Source organism: Canis lupus, chromosome 21 (assembly GCF_003254725.2).
Source record: "Canis lupus dingo isolate Sandy chromosome 21, ASM325472v2, whole genome shotgun sequence".
Lineage (NCBI taxonomy): Eukaryota > Metazoa > Chordata > Mammalia > Carnivora > Canidae > Canis > Canis lupus.
In genome coordinates this window covers 33,760,065-33,778,120 of record NC_064263.1, presented here as the reverse complement: position 1 = coordinate 33,778,120, position 18,056 = coordinate 33,760,065, and the positions used below count along the sequence as shown (strand labels likewise).

Here is an 18,056-nt window from a genome sequence, read left to right as displayed (position 1 = left end):
ATATGCTTAGTTTTGTAAGAAACTATCATACTATCTTCCAGCATGGTTGTCTGTTTTGCATTCCTACAGTAATGAATGAGAATTCCTGTTATTCACCATCTTTGTTAGCATTTGGCATTGCCAATATTTTGGATTTTGGCCATTCTAATAGACAATGTGACAATATCTCGTTTTAATTTGCAATTCTGTAATGACATAAGATGTTGAACGTCTTATCATATGCTTATTTTTTTTCTGTGTATCTTCTTTAGTGAGGTATCTGTTAAGATCTTTTGCCTGTTTTCTTCAGTGTTATGTTGGCTCTTCTGGATCTTTTTTCCCTCCATCTAAACTATAAAATTAGTTTATCATTATCCACAAAGTAAGTTGCTGAGATGTTGATTGGGATTGCACTGAACTATATAGATCATATTTGGAAGAACTGATACTTGACAATATTTAATCTTCCTGTTCATGAATATAGAATATTTCTCTCTCTATTTACTTCTTCTTTGAGTACTTTTATTAAAGTTTTATAGTTTTCCTCGGGTAGATTTTATAGAAATTTTGTTAAATTTAAACTAAGTATTTAAGGTTAAATACTTGGGGAAGGTTCTAATGTAAATAGTAATATATTTTTAATTTTAAACAACAGTTCTTGTTGGTATGTAGGAAAGCAGTTGAGTTTTATATATGAACCTTGTATCCTCGAACCTTGCTATAATTGTTTATTACTTTCAAGAGTCTTTTTTGTTGATCCCTTCAGATTTTCTACATAGACAATCATGTCATTTGTGAACAGACAGTTATATTTTTTTCTTTGCAATCCATATACCTTTTATTTCCTTTTGGGGGGGTTGTCTAATTGCAATTTTGAAGAGTTGTGGTGATAGGGGACATCGTTGCTTTGTTATTACCTTAGTGAGAAAACTTGTAGCTTCTTAATCATTAAGTATGGCATTAGGTGTAGGATTTTAGTAAATGTTCTCTATCAAGTTAAGGAACTTCCACTCTATTCTTAGTTTTCTGAGAGTTTTTATCATGAATGGGTGTTGGATTTTCTCAGATACTTTCTCTGCATGCATTGATATGGTCCTGTGATTTTTTAAATCTGTCTTCTTGATGTGTTTAATGTACTTTCAGGTGTTGAACCAGCCTTGTGTACCTGCAGTAAATCCTACTTGGTTGTAGTTTATAATTCTTTTCATACATTGTTGGATTCAACTTGTAAATATTTTGTTGAGGGTTTATGCATCCTCTCAGGAGGGAAATTGGTCTGTGGTTTTCTTATGATTTTTTACCTACTTTTGCTGTTAGAGTAATGCTGGCTTCATAGAATGAATCAGGAAGCATTTCCTTGGCTTCTGTCTTCTGGAAGAGATTTTAGAGAATCATATAATTTCTTCATTAAATGTTTAGTAAATTTACCAGTGAACTTTCTATTTTGGAAGTTTATTAATTATTGATTCAATTTATTTAGTAGATATAGACCTGCTCAGATGGTGTGTTTGTACTTGTATCAGTTTTTAAAAATATTTCATTTATTCATAAGAGAGAGAGAGAGCGAGAGAGAGAGAAGCAGAGGGAGAAGCAGGCTCCATGCAGGGAGCCTGTTGTGGGACTTGATCTTGGGTCTCCAGATCAGGTCCTGGGCAGAAGGTGGTGATAAACCACTGAGCCACCCGGGCTGCCCCATTCTTGTATCAGTTTTATCAGATTGTGTCTTTCAAGAAATTGATCCATTTCATCTAGTCTGCCAGATTTGTAGGCATAGAGTTGTTTAGAGTATTCCTTTATTATCTTTTAATGTCCTTGGGATCTGTAGTGATGTCCCCTCTTTCATTTCTGATATTAGGCTTGTTGATTTTACTGATCTTTTCAAAGAATTAGCTATGGTTTTTAAGAAAATTTTCTCTGTTGATTTTTCATTATCTATTTCATTGATTTCTGCTCTAATTTTTATTATTTCTTTTTATCTGCTTACTTGGTATTTAATTTGCTTTTCTTTTTCTAGTTTCCTGGGATAGAAGCTTAGATTATTGATTTTAGATCTTTCTTCTTTTCTAAAATATGCATTCAATATTATAAATTTTCCTTTAAGCACTGCTTTTGCTGAATCCCAAAAGTGTTAATAAGGTGTATTTTAATTTCTATTTAGTTCAAAATATTTTTCACATTTCTTTTGAGATTTTATCTTTGACTCATGTATTATTTAGCAGTGTATTGTTTAATCTCCAAGTATATGGGGACTTTTTCAGCTATCTTTCTGTTACTAATTCAGGTCTGTTGTAGTCTAAGGGCATATGTTGTATGATTTCTAGTCTTTAAAATACATTAAAGTGTATGATATAGCCTATAATGTGGTATATCTTGATGAACAAGATACCTTTTTCATTGTATTGAAGACTTAGATTAATGAAGGAATTGTAAAATAATTCTATTTTCTGTCAATGATAGATACTTAGCACTTTATCTTCAACTCATTTCATGATTTGTTCTAAAGGGGGAAGTTGGGATCCCTGGGTGGCACAGCGGTTTGGCGCCTGCCTTTGGCCCAGGGCGTGATCCTGGAGACCCTGGATCGAATCCCACATCGGGCTCCTGGTGCATGGAGCCTGCTTCTCCCTCTGCCTATGTCTCTGTCTCTCTCTCTCTCTCTCTCTCTCTGTGTGACTATCATAAATAAATAAAAATTTTTGAAAAAAAAAATAAAGGGGGAAGTTTTTCATTTATGATGATTCGTTTCTATGTATGCCAATCTGTATCTCAGAATGAGTGGCACCTGTGGGTAATCTTAGACTGTCTTTATAAAATGTATATGTACATTAAAGAAAGTATTCTACATTAGAAATCTGTACTTAAATATATATATATACAAAATATATATTTATATAATGGGTTAGGTAATATATCACATTAGGTGGAAATTTTTTTTTTTACAATGGAGGGATATTTAACATTTCACAAAAATTTATAAATAATAAATTTTCATTATACTTTTAAAATGTGATAATTTTTTTCTATCCCATTTAGTTTTGTCAGCCTGGCGGGTGGCAGCTGTCCAAAGAGAGAAAGCAGCCAACATTTTTTGTGGTGGTCCTGACAGATATTGACTCAGATCGACATTACTGCTCGTGCCTAACCTTCTATGAAGCAGAAATCAATCTTCAGGTATAGTAACTTTTCTAGCCAAAGTACAAAAGAACAACATTTAGGAATCTTTTTTTTAAATGCCATATTTGTTTTTGTTAGAACTGTGAGTTTAAGTTCTTTGGACTACTTTAAAAAGGCTGAGGTACTATACTGTTGGAGAAGACAGGAAGAAAGTAAACTTTGTTTTATTTTAATATTGATCGTAATCTGAATATTTCTAAGAAATATTTATGAATTGGTTTATTAGGAAGATTTGTGTACTCTCATGGAAAAATTAACTTTCTGTCAGTCCTTTTCCTGAGAAGTCTTTCACAGAATAGAGAGCATTTAATCAGAATGCTTATAAATCACCTATCACAGTGCTTGATAATATTTTTTAAGTACTCAACTAAATGTCAACTCTGGTGGGAATATCAACATGGCAGGACTGAAATTCATAGAACCATAGAAATGAAAAATACTAGGTTGCAAAAAGTATTTGTTGGGGTTCTTAGTTTCAGACAACTGAATCTACTTTCTTTAATTTATGCATAAAAGGATTTATGATAAGGTATTGGGCAGTTTATGTAATTTCATGGGTGAGGGGTGAGCAGGGAACTAATTTTGGTACTAGGAACTGCCTAACTTGGGTCTGTTTTAGGAGAAACCATACTTTTTCTGCCTTTGACCACTTGGCAGTTTGAGTTTGAGTACAGTTTGAGTACACTTTGAGTACTAGACAATATAACCTTTACATGTTGCCCCAAAAAATCTAACTTCTCATGTGCAACCTGTCTCACTATCTTACATTGGTGACTTTGGCTTTATATATCATATGGGTTGTTTCCTTGTGGAAGTCAGATTGCATGTAGGTCACACCCCCCTGGAAAGGAATCAGAAAAACTTTGTTGTTGTTGTTGTTATACATTTGTTTGTTTTGCTTTGAAAACTCTATAACAAGAAGGAAACTATAAAAGACTTTGGAGGAGGTTGAGTAAGCCAATCTGCATTATCTGCAGTACTTTCTGCTACATGCAGATGAAAAGTATCACTGCCAGAGTGAAAGATTGGCTTGCTTTCCAAAATGGCCTCACAAAGAAGCATTTGTTGTTTGGGCTACTTTAATTAAACTCCAATATCTGAATTTTCTGGATGCAGAAATCTCAATTTGCAGTACAAGAGGAGATAAATCACGTTTCTTGACACAGATTTACATTATCCAGATTCACCAGACTGATGTATTAAAACCAGCATGCTAGTTTATTAATTTACAGTGATAAATCAAAAGGCTACATAGAACAAAATATTCATCATCTGTATTACCAATACATTCTTTGTTGTCAGATCTTTGTGGGAAGCCATATTAAAACCTGAAGGGAAAAAAAAACCTGAAGCATTTTATTTGTGGGATTGAACTAAAAATATTTTATGTCAGATATTTAATGCCTAATAGACTAACATAGCCCATTGTTTCTTTTTTAAATTGGGGATTATATCCTTAATGGGGACAAAAACTTAGAAGTAGATGACAATAGCCATTTCTATCCTGGATAATGTTTGAGTGGAGTTGCCAAGAAATAACTAATCAAATTCTCATTTTTGATCAATTCAAGCAAAAGTGTTCTACAGCCAAGATCCTCTCTATCTCTATTAGATGACCTTTTATTTCTATGTTGATTTTGAGAATTTAAGATAGTTCTGAGAATGCAGTATTTTATTTCTCTATCCTTGACAGTACCTCTTCAGAACTCCCTAGAATTGCCTGATGAAACTAACTGATTATTCGGGTTCTTTGTATTTCTCCTTCATTACCAACCCCTCTTGCCCCAAAATAACTGACAAAAAAGTAATAACATTAAGACAATGTAGGGAGTTCCTACATTATTGATGGTGACCTAGGAAACTCTTGAACTAAGTTCCTCCTACAGACACCAGATCTACAGCTACCATGGAGTGATTCCCTCTGAAAGAAATCTAGAAACTAGCTGAGCAACTCACATTGTGCAAACAAGAAAATACCTACACTGAAACGAGTAGGAAAGGCAAACTCATACCATAAACTCTACCCCTTGCGCAGTGACGTTGGGAAGGAATTTACAACTTCTAGCTTTTCCCTGAGGTGTAAAGTGTTTATTTATTTATTTATTTTAGGTGTACAGTGTTTAGACCCAACATCTAGCCCCAGCTTTTAACACTAGCACATGAAGGATGGGCATCCAAAACTCCTAACTTTGAAAACCAGTGGGGTTATGCCCATGAGACACACCAGACTATAGCAAACAATGAGAGTTCTTAACAGGTTCACCACAATTCACTGTGGCTCTCCTCCCACAGCTCAGAATGGAAGAAACAGAAATGCCCGTCTTCCAATCTTTCCTGAAAGAGTCCTATGTGCATGCTTTAAAAGCTCCTGCCTTAAGGTCAGGTGTCTAATTTAGCACATCTCTGGGGTGTTACTGGAGACCAGGAAGGCTAGCGGGTGCCATCTCTGTGTTGTCTCTCTGGCTCACTTCACCAGTTTTCCCTTGTGCACATGTCTGGCACTTTAGATTTGCAGTTGCTGCCCAAAGAATGTACCCTTTTTAAATTTTTATTTTTATTTTTATTTTATTTTATTTTATTTTTTATTTGTGATAGTCACAGAGAGAGAGAGAGAATGAGGCAGAGGGAGAAGCAGGCTCCATGCACCGGGAGCCCGACGTGGGATTCGATCCCGGGTCTCCAGGATCGTGCCCTGGGCCAAAGGCAGGCACCAAACCGCTGCGCCACCCAGGGATCCCGAATGTACCCTTTTTAATCCCCTGGCTCTCGTGGCCAGGAAGGCTTAAGCTGTCATCTCCCACAGGACTTTAGAAAAGAAAGAAAGTTCTTAACTGGGCATCCTCACCCAGGAGCAGACAGAAACAGCCATCTTCAAGTCTTTTTTTTTTTTTTTTAAGATGTGTATTTGTGTACATTAAAAGCTGCTTTCTGAGGATCTGGCTTTTAATCACTCTGAATCTAGTTGTTAAGATCCTTCTCTTTAGGACACTGACAAGTCTTGGCACACACTTAAATACCGGAAGCACTAAGAATAAGGCAGTCTGACAATCACAAACATTTGTAAGATAGCCAAGAACTATGGCAAGAATGAATGATAAGGTTCATCCTCCTCCAAGAGGCCTCTTCTTCAAGATTAGGAGAGGTGGTTGTTTTATTGAATGCATAAAAACTAACAAAGAGAATCAAGGAAAATGAAGAAACAGGAATATGTTACAAATGAAAGACTAAAATTAAACCTCAGAAAAAGGAGAAATGGAGTTAAGAGATTTACCTGATGAAAGGTTCAAAATAATGATTATAAAGATGCTCATTTAGCATAGGAGAAGAATGAATGAACAAGGTCAGAATTTTAACAAAGAAAACTTAAGAAAGTACCAAATAAAAATCATAGAGATGAAGCATAGAATACTGCACTGAAAAATACCAAAAGGGATTTAACAGCAGACTAGATGAAGGAGAAGAAAGGATTAGTGAACTTGAGGACAGGGCAGTGGAAATCACCCAATCAAAAGCACAAAAAGAAGAAAGAATGAAATAGAGTGAAGATAGCTTTAAGGACTTATATGACAACATCAAATAGACCAACGTTCATAATTTAGGTATTCCAGAAGAAGAAAAGAAAGAGAAGGGTCAGAAAATGTATTTGAAAAAGTAATGACTGAAACCTTTCCTAACATGGGGAAGGAAACAAGACATTGAGATCCACGAAGTCCATGGAGTTCCAATAAAGATGAACCCAAAGAGAACACCACCAAGACACATTATAATTGAAGTGGCAAGAGTTAAGAACAAGCAGAGAATCTTAAAAGTAGAAGAGAAAAACAACTTGTTCATACATCTCCCATGCCTATGAGCACATTTCTCAGCAGAAACTTGGTGGGCCAGTAGGGAGTAGTAAGATAGATTCAATTAAGAATACTCGACTTGGCAAAGTTGTCCTTCAGAATTGAAGGAGACATAAACAGTTTTCCAGATAAACAAAAGCTAAAATAGTTCATCACCACTAGATTGACCTTAAAAGGATAAAGAGAGTTCTTTAAACTGAAATGAAAGGATACTACTTAGTAACAGGAAAACATATTAAAGTATAAGTCTTACTTGTAAAAAATATCTAATGCTGTGAAGATATTGAGTTAATCAATTACAAAGCCTACTATGAAGGGATTTAAAGACAAAAGTAGTGGGGTGCCTGGGTGGCTCTGTTGAGTATCTAACTCTTGATTTTGGCTCAGGTCATGAACACAGGGTTGTGAGACCAAGCCCCACATTGGGCTCCATGCTCAGCTCCTTCTCTTTGTCTCCCTCTACTCCTCCTCTTTCTCTGTCAAGTAAGTAAGCAAATAAATAAATAAAATCTTAAAAAAAAAAGGACAGAAGTAAAAAAAAAAAAATAGGACAGAAGTAGTAAAAATATAACTACAAAAACTTAATGGGTATACAAGATTACAAGATAAAAAAGGTGTAAATTATGACAGCAGAAAAACATAAATTAGGTAAGGAAGGATTAAAAATGTAGAGCTTAGAATACTAAGTTGTTATTAACTTAAAATAGACTGTTATAAATATAAATTGTTTTATGCAAACTTCATGGTAACCATAAGGAAAAACCTATAGTTGATATAGAAAATACAAAGAGAATGGAATCCAAGCATGCCACTAAAGAAAAATATCAAGTCACAAAAGAAGAGAGCAAGAGAGGAAGTAACAACGGAATTACAAAATATCCAGAAAACAAGGAACAAAATGGCATTAGTAAGTACAAACTGATCAATAATTACTTTAAAAATGTAGATAGATTAAATTCTCTAATCTGAAGACTAACAGTGGCTGAAAGGATTAAAAAGAATAAGATCCAACTAAATGGTACCTACCAGAGACTCACTTTAGCTTTCTGGATAGGCAGACTGAAAGTGAAGGGATAGAAAAAATAGGCCCTGCAAATGGAAACTAACTAACTAACTAAGCTACTGTAGCTATACTTATATATACTGTAGCTATAAATCAGACAAAATAGACTTTATTATTTTTTATTTTTTATTTTTTTAAAATTTTTATTTATTTATGATAGTCACACGGAGAGAGAGAGAGAGAGAGAGAGAGAGGCAGAGACATAGGCAGAGGGAGAAGCAGGCTCCATGCACTGGGAGCCCGACGTGGGACTCGATCCCGGGTCTCCAGGATCGCACCCTGGGCCAAGGGCAGGCGCTAAACCATTGCGCCACCCAGGGATCCCGACTTTATTATTTTTTTAAAGATTTATTAGAGCGAGAAAGAGCCATTTGCAAATGGGGGAGGGGCAGAGAGAGAGAATCCCGAGCAGACTCACCACTGAATGTGGAACCCAATGTGGGCTCAGTCTCACAACCCTGAGATCATGATCTAAGCCAAAACCAAGAGTGGGATGCTTAACCGACTGAGCCACCTAGGCGCCCCCTATATGACTTTACCTAAAAACTATAATAATAGACAAAGAAGATCATTATATATAATAAAGTAGTCATCTCCTCAAGAGGATATTAATAATTGTAAATATTTATGTACCTAATGTCAGAGCACCTGAGTAAATAGAATATTTAATATTTAAATATTTAATTTAATATTTCTCCCTTTTTTGCTCTCCAGTATAGAATGCAGTTTAAAATCACATATGGCTTTTAATTATCATTTCTCTTTGTCTCTTTCTGTATCTGGAATAGTTGTTCACCTTTTCTCTGTTTTATGATATTGACACTTATGAATAATACAGGGCTCTTGTCCCCTTTTATTTTATTTTATTTTTTTTATTTTTTTAAGATTTATTTATTTATTTATGATAGACATAGAGAGAGAGAGGCAGAGACACAGGAGAAGGGAGAAGCAGGCTCCATGCCAGGAGCCTGATGCGGGACTCGATCCCGGGACTCCAGGATCGCGCCCTGGGCCAAAGGCAGGCGCCAAACCACTGAGCCACCCAGGGATCCCCCTCTTGTCCCCTTTTAATAGGATATTCATTATTATGTGTTTTTTTCTGATGTCTCTCATCTTTAGATTCAGGTTATACATCAAGAGTTGGATGCTACCAACATTTGAAATACTAAGTGTATTTCTTATAATGGTATCCATCTATTATGTTAATTGTGGTAACTTGATCGGGTGATTGCCAGATATTTCCATTCTATAGTTGCTGTATTTTGGCTTGGAACTAATAAGCAATCTGTGGGAAGACACTTTAAAACAGTGCAAATATTTTATTACTCATTAATCATGCCTCCCTAGATTTACCAGTTAGTGATGATTCTTGCCTGTGCCAATTTTTATTATGATGGTTGCAAAATGATTATTTCCCACCTCCCTACCTTTACAAGTCAGTAGTTGACATTTTACTATAAGCAAGAAAGAGCTTTCCTGTGTCTTGTCTATCTGAGCTATATACTTATTTATTCCACTTTATTTTTTCTTCAGTACTATGTAATTAATGGTTTTCATGCATAAATAGTCCTAGGTTTGTGCCCTTTAGGTTGGTTCATGTATTCTTTTGTTAAGACCCTACCATTTTTAAAAGCATTTTTGAAACTTTTTGTCATAATAAGTGATCCAGGATCATCTTATTCCTTCCTTACCCTTGGCCTTGAAATCAACCATTTTTCCAAGCATCCTTGGCTTATTTGAGTGGAGAATAATATTAGAAACCAAGATGTAGGTTCTTGTGTATGTGGAATCAATGTTTAAAAACTTTTTTTTCTTTTAAGCTCAAATATTTGCCCATTTTCCATTTTAAGTGGACCAAAATTATGATTTACTTAGTTCTTATAATCAACTTACAGAAGGTTAGATTCTGCTTCTAAAAGTTTTTCCAAGATTTTGAAAATGAAAATAAGCTGTAAGAGTTCTGGCTCCTATAGAATTGCACTGAGGTAATTAGGTACTCACCAGAATTATATGATAGCTTTTCTGTGCTCATAACAGAAAGTTAATATTTTTTGGAATTGGTCCTCCAAAATGGCACAATGAGGTAGAATTTGAGAAAATAATATTAAAACTTAAGATGATATTCCTTTCTAGGTCATCATCAGTGTTTTTCCCATTTTTGGTGTGAAGTTAACTATGTTCTTTTTTTAAAAATGTGTTTTTCTTTTATTTCTGGATCATATCATCAGTTCAAAAATAGATCTTCTTAATTCTCATTTGGTGTGAATTACTTCATACCAAATATACTATGACACATTATTTGGAAGCCTGAAGAGGAGGAACTTAGGGACACAAACCATCCAAAGTATGATTGTGCAACTATAAAAATGTTGGCTCTTACCTTTCCAGGATACAGTAACACTGTCAGTAATCACAAGCAAAATCTTTGCATTAAACTTTTGAAAGCATGTTCCCAAAATTATTCAACTAGACAAAATGATTGTAAATTTCTTTGTATGTAATGAGTAAAACATGATTGATGTAAGGTTGCTTTTTATGGCCTATCTAAAAAATGATAGACCTGTCTAAATTTGTATTTAGTTGTATCTTTTTAAAGTCTTTTTAATGTGTTTATAAGTGTGTTTTTGAACCAATAATAATGATGCAATTCACAGTAAAGACTTTGGTATGTCAGCAAATAAATGGTCAAAGGATGGGAGGGGGAAATGATTCAAAGTAAATGAGGAATAAAGAAACAGGTACATAGAAGGAATAAGATATGTTTCTTCATCTCAAATGGCTTAAACTCTGGTGTGAGAGGGACGCCTGGGTGGCTCAGTGGTTGAGCGTCTGCCTTTGGCTCAGGGTGTGATCCTGAGATCTGGGATCGAGTCCCACATCCGGCTCCCTGCATTGGAGCCTGCTTCTCCCTCTGCCTGTGCCTCTGCCTCTCTATCTCTCTCTCTCTCTGTCTCTCATGAGTAAATAAATAAAATCTTAAAAAAAAAATCTAGTGTGAGAGGCAAAACCAAAATTTAAGTATAAAGATACTCATAAGTACCTATGCTAAGTACCAGTTCAGTGATTAAGTTAATAATTAAAGACAGGGCAGTGGGATTAAGTCTTAACAGAGTTTAAAGGACTCAGTGGCCATTTAAAAAAACAAGAGCTAAAGAAAGCTTAGAGTAAAAGAAATAGAAATAGAAAGGAAATAGCTTTTTACCGGGACTGCAAAAAGCTTATGGATAGAAAAAAAGATTACTGTGTTCATGATACATTGAAGGCTGATTAGTGTTCAGGCACTGTGCTAAAAGTTTTATAGCACTTTTATTTAATTCACAGGTAGTTTATTTTACTTTATTCTCTCAATAACAGCACTTGGTAAGTTTTAACATTCCCATTTTATGGATGAGGCTAAAAGACTAACCCAGGGACATTCAGGTACTGAGTCAAAAAGCTTGAATTTGTCTGTCTCCAAAGACCAAATATCAATATCAAATGCTAAAATATATATTACAAGGCTACAGAAATTATATCAATGTGTTACTGGTTCAAGAAAAATTATCAAAAGTAAGACTGTAATTGGTCTTACTTATTATCAATATCTGACAATGGAAACATTACACATCAATGGAATCTGTGCATCTTAACAAGTATATTTAAATAGTTATTGCACTTTGTGAGAAAAAATAAATTTAAATGCTCATAGTAAAATACAACAATTCCAAATGATTGAGCAATTTATCTGGAAAAAATGAAATAATAAAAATGAATTTCTAAACTGATCTCTTGTTGGGGAAACTTGGAACAGTGTAGGAAATCACAAAACATTTGGTAGATTTATCTGTAGAATAGCCTAGTCATTTTTTCTTTGTTTCTCTTTTTCCCTCCTTGATTATCAAATGCTAAATTGTGCTCATTATAGAAGATTTAGAATGTATTGGGAAAAAAGTAAAAGAATAGAAAAAAATGGATGTATTTTGTTTCAATAATAAGGGTTTTTTAAAAACTAAAACTCTAATGTCTACATACTAATTGACCATATGGATATAATATATTTAAGCCATCTCCTAAAGGACATTTAATTCCCTTCTTATCAATATTACGAATATTAGGATATTCAGTGATGAATATCTCTTTGGAATAATTTTGATTCCATCAAGGAAGGTTTTATCAGTAATTACTTCACTGAATAGAAATCATAAATAGAGAAGAGTGAGAACTGGGCTTCCTGGTGGTAATACAGTCAACATTATACTTTGTTTTTAAATACTTTGTTTTTTAAGTAATCACCACACCCAGTATGGAGCTCCAACTGACAACCCCAAGATCAAGAATCACACACTCTACCTACTGAGCCAGCCAGGTACTCCACAATCAACATTATACATGATGGTATCCTAGACACTAATCCTCAGACCTTATTCAACAAATGAGTCTAATGAAAACTAGCATAGGTAACATAATTCAGACAGAGATAAAAATTGGGGGGACATATATCCTGAGTTTATTCTAAAGTTTGATAATTTGCAGCATATGCAAATATCCATATAGGGCTCTCTTTATAGTAGAAATGGTGAAGATTATGCTTTTTGTCAAAGGGTCTTTTCTCCATTGTCTCCCCTTTCCTGTTTAATAGGCAGAATGCTGTATCTTAACAGTCCGCTGTAGGGAGAACATTTCATTGAATTAGTGATGACGGGGGATCCCTGGGTGGCACAGTAGTTTAGCGCCTGCCTTCGGCCCAGGGCGTGATCCTGGGGTCCCGGGATTGAATCCCACGTCGGGCTCCCAGCATGGAGCCTGCTTCTCCCTCTGCCTGTGTCTCTGCCTCTTGCTCTCTCTGTGTCTCTCATGAGTAAATAAATAAAATCTAAAAACAAACAAAAAAAAGAATTAGTGATGACCAATTAGTATTATATTCTTAAAATGCTGAGACATTAAAACAACAGGAGAAAATTTGAGAATAGGCTCCCAAAGTCCTTCAGTATCAAATGTCTTTTCTTAAATTTCAACAGTTTTATACTAAGAAGTGCTGCAGCAAGAACTGTATGTTGTTATTACTATTTCATTTAAATGCAAGAATTATTACATGCAGCTATACTTAATGGAAAAAAGTATAAACATCTTTCTAGATTTATAGTTCGGCTTTTCATATGTCATCTCTTCTAAACAGTTTCTTTGAACTAATACCTATGTTTTATAAAGTCTGTATATGAGTTCAAGACAGTGGAAAGAAAACTAGACCAAGAGTTAGAAGATTTGACTTATTAATCCTCATTTTATGTTGAATGAACAGTATATCACAGCAAGTAATTTCATATCTCCGGGCATGAGACTCTTTGTATGTAAAATGAAGTAGATACTTCTTGTACTATATTACTTTTATTATTCTATCATGTTAACTACATCTGATTTTATACTTAAAAAAAAAAGATTTATTCACCTTAGAGAGAGAGAGGGAGCACGTGAGTGTGAGTAGAATGAGGGGCAGAGGAAAAGAATCTCAGGTAGACTCCCCACTGAGCAGGGACCCCAATGCAGGCTCAGTCTCATGACTCTGAGATCATGACCTGAGCTGAAATCAAAAGTACAGTGCTTAACTGACTGAGCCACCCAGCACACCAATACTTTTTTTTTTTAAGTTTTATTTTTTAAGTAATCTCTACGCCCAATGTGGGACTCAAACTTAACTACCCTGAGATCAAGAGTCAGAGATGCTCTTCTGACTGAGCCAGCCTGGCACCCCTAACTACATCTGATTTTAAAGATAGATTTTAATTTTGATCATAGTAGATACAAGCTTTCTATCCAAACTGTGATCCACAGAATACTATTCTTACTCATCTGAGTAAGGCCAACTTTTTAGACCAATAGGTCTAATATGACCAAATGTCTTATGTCTTTATGGAATGTTTCAGTATGCCATGTTACATGATCACTCAAGTATCAACATCTATTCTTTAAGAAAATAAAGCTGAAATCTTGAATCTTAGTCCAAGCCCAGCATATAAACTTCTAAATTAGGGATTCCAGGGAAGTACATTTTATTTACATTACACTTAAACTATGAATTTTTTTTGACTATGAACTTAAAAACTTAAGTTCTGTGATCCTATAACTCACCAAATATAATTTTTTATCTAAAAACTAATTTAATATTTTAGTTTCTTCATCTAAAAATTAACATTTTATCATTTCTAATCTTTTTCACCAATTTCAACACATAGCAGAAAAGAACTTTCAAAAGAGTCCGTTGACTTTGGTGGTTCACAAAATAATATTCTTGAATTTATGAGAATCTAATTTTGAGTTGGTTAACCTTGTTAGAAAGAAGTTTACCTGCAGTTTCCCTATCTCATAAAAAGGTTTGTACTCATTTCTTTTTCTTCAGAGAAAGGAATTAGCTTAATAGTATTTCTCATAATGTTAACATTTGAAGTCAGCCTTAGATTTTCTTAATAATTTTATAAGATACACCAAAGAGGGTAGCCCGGGTGGCTCAGTGGTTTAGCGCCGCCTTCAGCCCAGACCTGATCCTGGAGACCTGGGATCGAGTCCCACGTCGGTCTCCTTGCATGGAGCTTCTCCCTCTGCCTATGTCTCTGCCTCTCTCTCTGTGTCTCTCATGAATAAATAAATAAAAAATCTTAAAAAAAAAAATACACCAAAGAATTCTTGAGTACTATCTAACAATTGATTTGAATTAATTATGTTTTGGAGATAAAGGATGAGAAACATAGTGCCAGTGACCATATTCTTCAGTTTATGATGATTAATTTATTAACCGTGATTTATTCACTGCATATTAACTGGAGGGTAAAAGGTGTTTAAAAAAAGATATGCAATAAGAATTACTGAAATAAAAGATGCCAAAAATTAAAGCTTCTACAAATTATCATTGTTATGCTTTTTATATTAAAAAGAATGTTACAAATTATCTACTAATAATGTGAACATAGGCAACAAATTTTAGTTAAGTACGCCTACCATAAAAATTTAGTGTTTAGCTCATATTTTTAAAAGGTATATAAGGGTTAAAATTAGGAAAATGGAAATAAGCAGGATAGATATATAGTAAAATTCAAACTGGTCAAGTACATAGCATACCACCTTTTTTAAACTTGACCTCTTTAGATGCTTTGATTTGTTGGATTTCTTCTTTTCCTATTCCCTTTCCTTCTGACTGTTCTATTTTCCTTTAAGTTCCAGCTCACTGCTGTGGGCCTCCCTGATTTCCCTTCTCAGAGTTTCTCAAGCACTTTAAATATGAACTTCAAAATGTTGCAATATTGTTCTGCATTTTTTGCTGTTATTTCACCTGTGTTGGTTTTAGCTCGTAAGCTAGATTATAAATTTCCTGACACAAAGAATTGCACTTTATCCTTCTGTGACACCTGCTATGTGGCCAGCCATTTAGTAAGTGTTTAATAAATAAACACATATGGATACATTATTATTTACCTTTTAAAACTTTAAACTTTTTGTTATAAAGATAGTACAAGAGTAAACATTTTAGCAAATTATTTTTCACTAGGTATGTGTGTGCTTTTATGTCATAAATGTCAACCATAATCCCATGACCCAAAGACAAATGCTAAGAAAAATACAAATTTTTTGGAGTATAATTTCCCAGGCCTTTTCTCCTCCATATTAAAAATGTATACATGTTTAACACTTCTACTGTTTACTAGTTTTTAAACTTGTTGCATTTAGTATATTCCTGTGTCATATTTATGATTAGCTTTAAATTGTTTTTATAGCCATTTTTAAAAAATTGAGACATAATTGACTTTATAGCGATTAAGTATAAACAGAGCTTTAGCTTCTTGCTGTCCTGTTCTTCTAATAATGGAAAAACGGATTGAAAGAGGAATGGAGCTTTTAAAATATGCAAGACATATTGCTTCCTGATTATTCCCCATTCCTTTATTCCATCTCCATTCCTTTCTTCCATCTCCAGCCCCAAATTGTATCCTTTTTAGTTTTCTAACCTCAGTAAATACCATTACTGTCCATCCATGTTTTCAAACAAAAAACCTAGAGTTACCACTTATCTCCCCTTTTTTCATCCTTCACATTCTAGCCATCAGCAAATCCTGTCAATTCTACTTCCAGATTGAATCCTTAATCACTACTTTTCTTCTGTCTCCCATTCTACTCTACTATATATCTTGCCTAAATCACCAGACTTCTAAAAATGACTTCCTATTTCAACTTTTGCAAACTATTCTCCATTCAACATTAGAGTGATTTTTTTCTTTTATTTTCTTTTCTTCTTTTCTTTTCTTTTCTTTTCTTTTCTTTTCTTTTCTTTTCTTTTCTTTTCTTTTCTTTTTTTAATTTATGATAGTCACACACACACACAGAGAGAGAGAGGCAGAGACACAGGCAGAGGGAGAAGCAGGCTCTATTCAGGGATCCCAATGTGGGACTTGATCCTGGAACTCCCGGATCATGCTCTGAGCCAAAGGCAGATTCTCAACCACTGAGCCACCCAGGTGTCCCAAGAGCGATTTTTTTCAAAGCAGAATTGAAATTACCCTCCTTGCTTAAAACTCTTCAACAAACAATTTAATAAAAAATGCACGGAGTGGGGCTCCTGGGTAGCTCAGTTCGGTTAAGTTGCTCTGACTCTTGGTTTCTGCTCAGGTCATGAACTCAGGGTCCTGGGATTGAGCTCTGCACTGGGCTCTATGCTTAGCAGGGAGTCTGGTTCAGGATTCTCTCTCTCCCTCTGTACCCCAACCTCCCCCGCTTGTTCTCTGTCTCCAAATAAATAAATCTTCAAAAAGAAAAAAATGCCCAGAGGACCTAAATAGGCCTTTTCCCAAAGAAGACATATAGTTGGCTAACAGACACATGAAAAGATGCTCAGCATTGCTCATCACCAGGGAAATGCAAATCAAGACCATAATGAGAAATATCACCTTATACTTCTTAGAAGGTTAAAATAAAAAAGACAAGAAATAGCACATGTTGGTGAGGATTTAGGAAAAAGGTAATCTTTGTGCACTATTAGTAGGAATGTAAACTGGTACAGCCACTATGAAAAATAGTATGGAGATCTCTCAAAAAATTAAAAATAAAAATACCATATGCTTCAAAAATTCCATTACTGGGTATTTACCCAAAGAAATTGAAAACACTAATTTGAAAAGATATATCCATCTTTATTTTTGCTGCCAAGATTTGGAAGCAACCTATGTGTACATTTTTTAGGAAGAGGCATTTAAAAGTAAACCTCAAAAAAAAAATTAAAAGTAAACCTCGGGGGATCCCTGGGTGGCTCAGAAGTTTAGCGCCTGCCTTCAGCCCAGGGCATGATCCTGGAGTCCCAGGATTGAGTCCCACATCGGGCTCCCTGCGTGGAGACTGCTTCTCCCTCTGCCTGTGTCTCTGCCTTTCTCTCTGTGTGTCTCTCATGAATAAATAAATAAAATCTTAAAAAAAATAAAAGTAAACCCCAGACACCATATTTTACCTATAGATATTTTAGTATGTGTCTCTAACTGATAAGGACGTTTTTACTTTTACTTATCAATCTAGAATTATAATATTTAACAAAATTAATTATGATTTTGAATAGTGCCTTAATATCACCTGGTATCCAATTTAGTGTATCAAAAATGTCTGAGTTTGTTTACATCAGAATCCAAATAAGTTATTGTAATGTTGATATTTCTTAAATTTCTTCTGTTACAGCCCCACTTTCGGGAGTGGTGGAGAAACTGAGTCATTTGTCCTATGGAATGTCCTACATTCTAGATTTGGCTGATTAATTCCCTATATTTTTATTTAATTTGTACCTCTGTTTGGTTTATTTTCCATAAAGTGATAATTAGATCTAGAGGCTTGATTAGATTCATATTCAGGTTTTAAAGTAAGACTACTTCAAAGATTGTGCAGTACTTCCTATTTTATCGTATCAAGAGGAGCTTAGTTTTTGGTTGCTCTTTTTTTTTTTTTTTTAAGATTTTATTTATTTATTCATGAAAGAGAGAGAGAGAGGCAGA

General features: G+C 34.6%; 1 protein-coding gene and 1 long non-coding RNA gene across 4 annotated transcripts in view; one reads left to right on the top strand and one right to left on the bottom strand.

The window, feature by feature from the left end:
- The window catches only part of SBF2 (SET binding factor 2), a 454,884-nt gene that overhangs the window by 193,190 nt on the left and 243,638 nt on the right, over window positions 1-18,056 (top strand). For all 3 annotated transcript variants that reach the window (XM_025459459.3, XM_025459456.3, XM_049098688.1), the window contains exon 3: window positions 3,013-3,150. In XM_025459459.3, coding sequence (XP_025315244.1) covers window positions 3,013-3,150 — 138 coding nt within the window. The remainder of the gene's footprint in view (window positions 1-3,012; window positions 3,151-18,056) is intronic.
- Window positions 12,525-18,056, bottom strand: part of LOC112667623 (uncharacterized) — a 57,550-nt gene continuing 52,018 nt past the window's right edge. The window contains exon 4 of the long non-coding RNA XR_003141195.3: window positions 12,525-12,913. This is a non-coding gene — a long non-coding RNA (uncharacterized LOC112667623). The remainder of the gene's footprint in view (window positions 12,914-18,056) is intronic.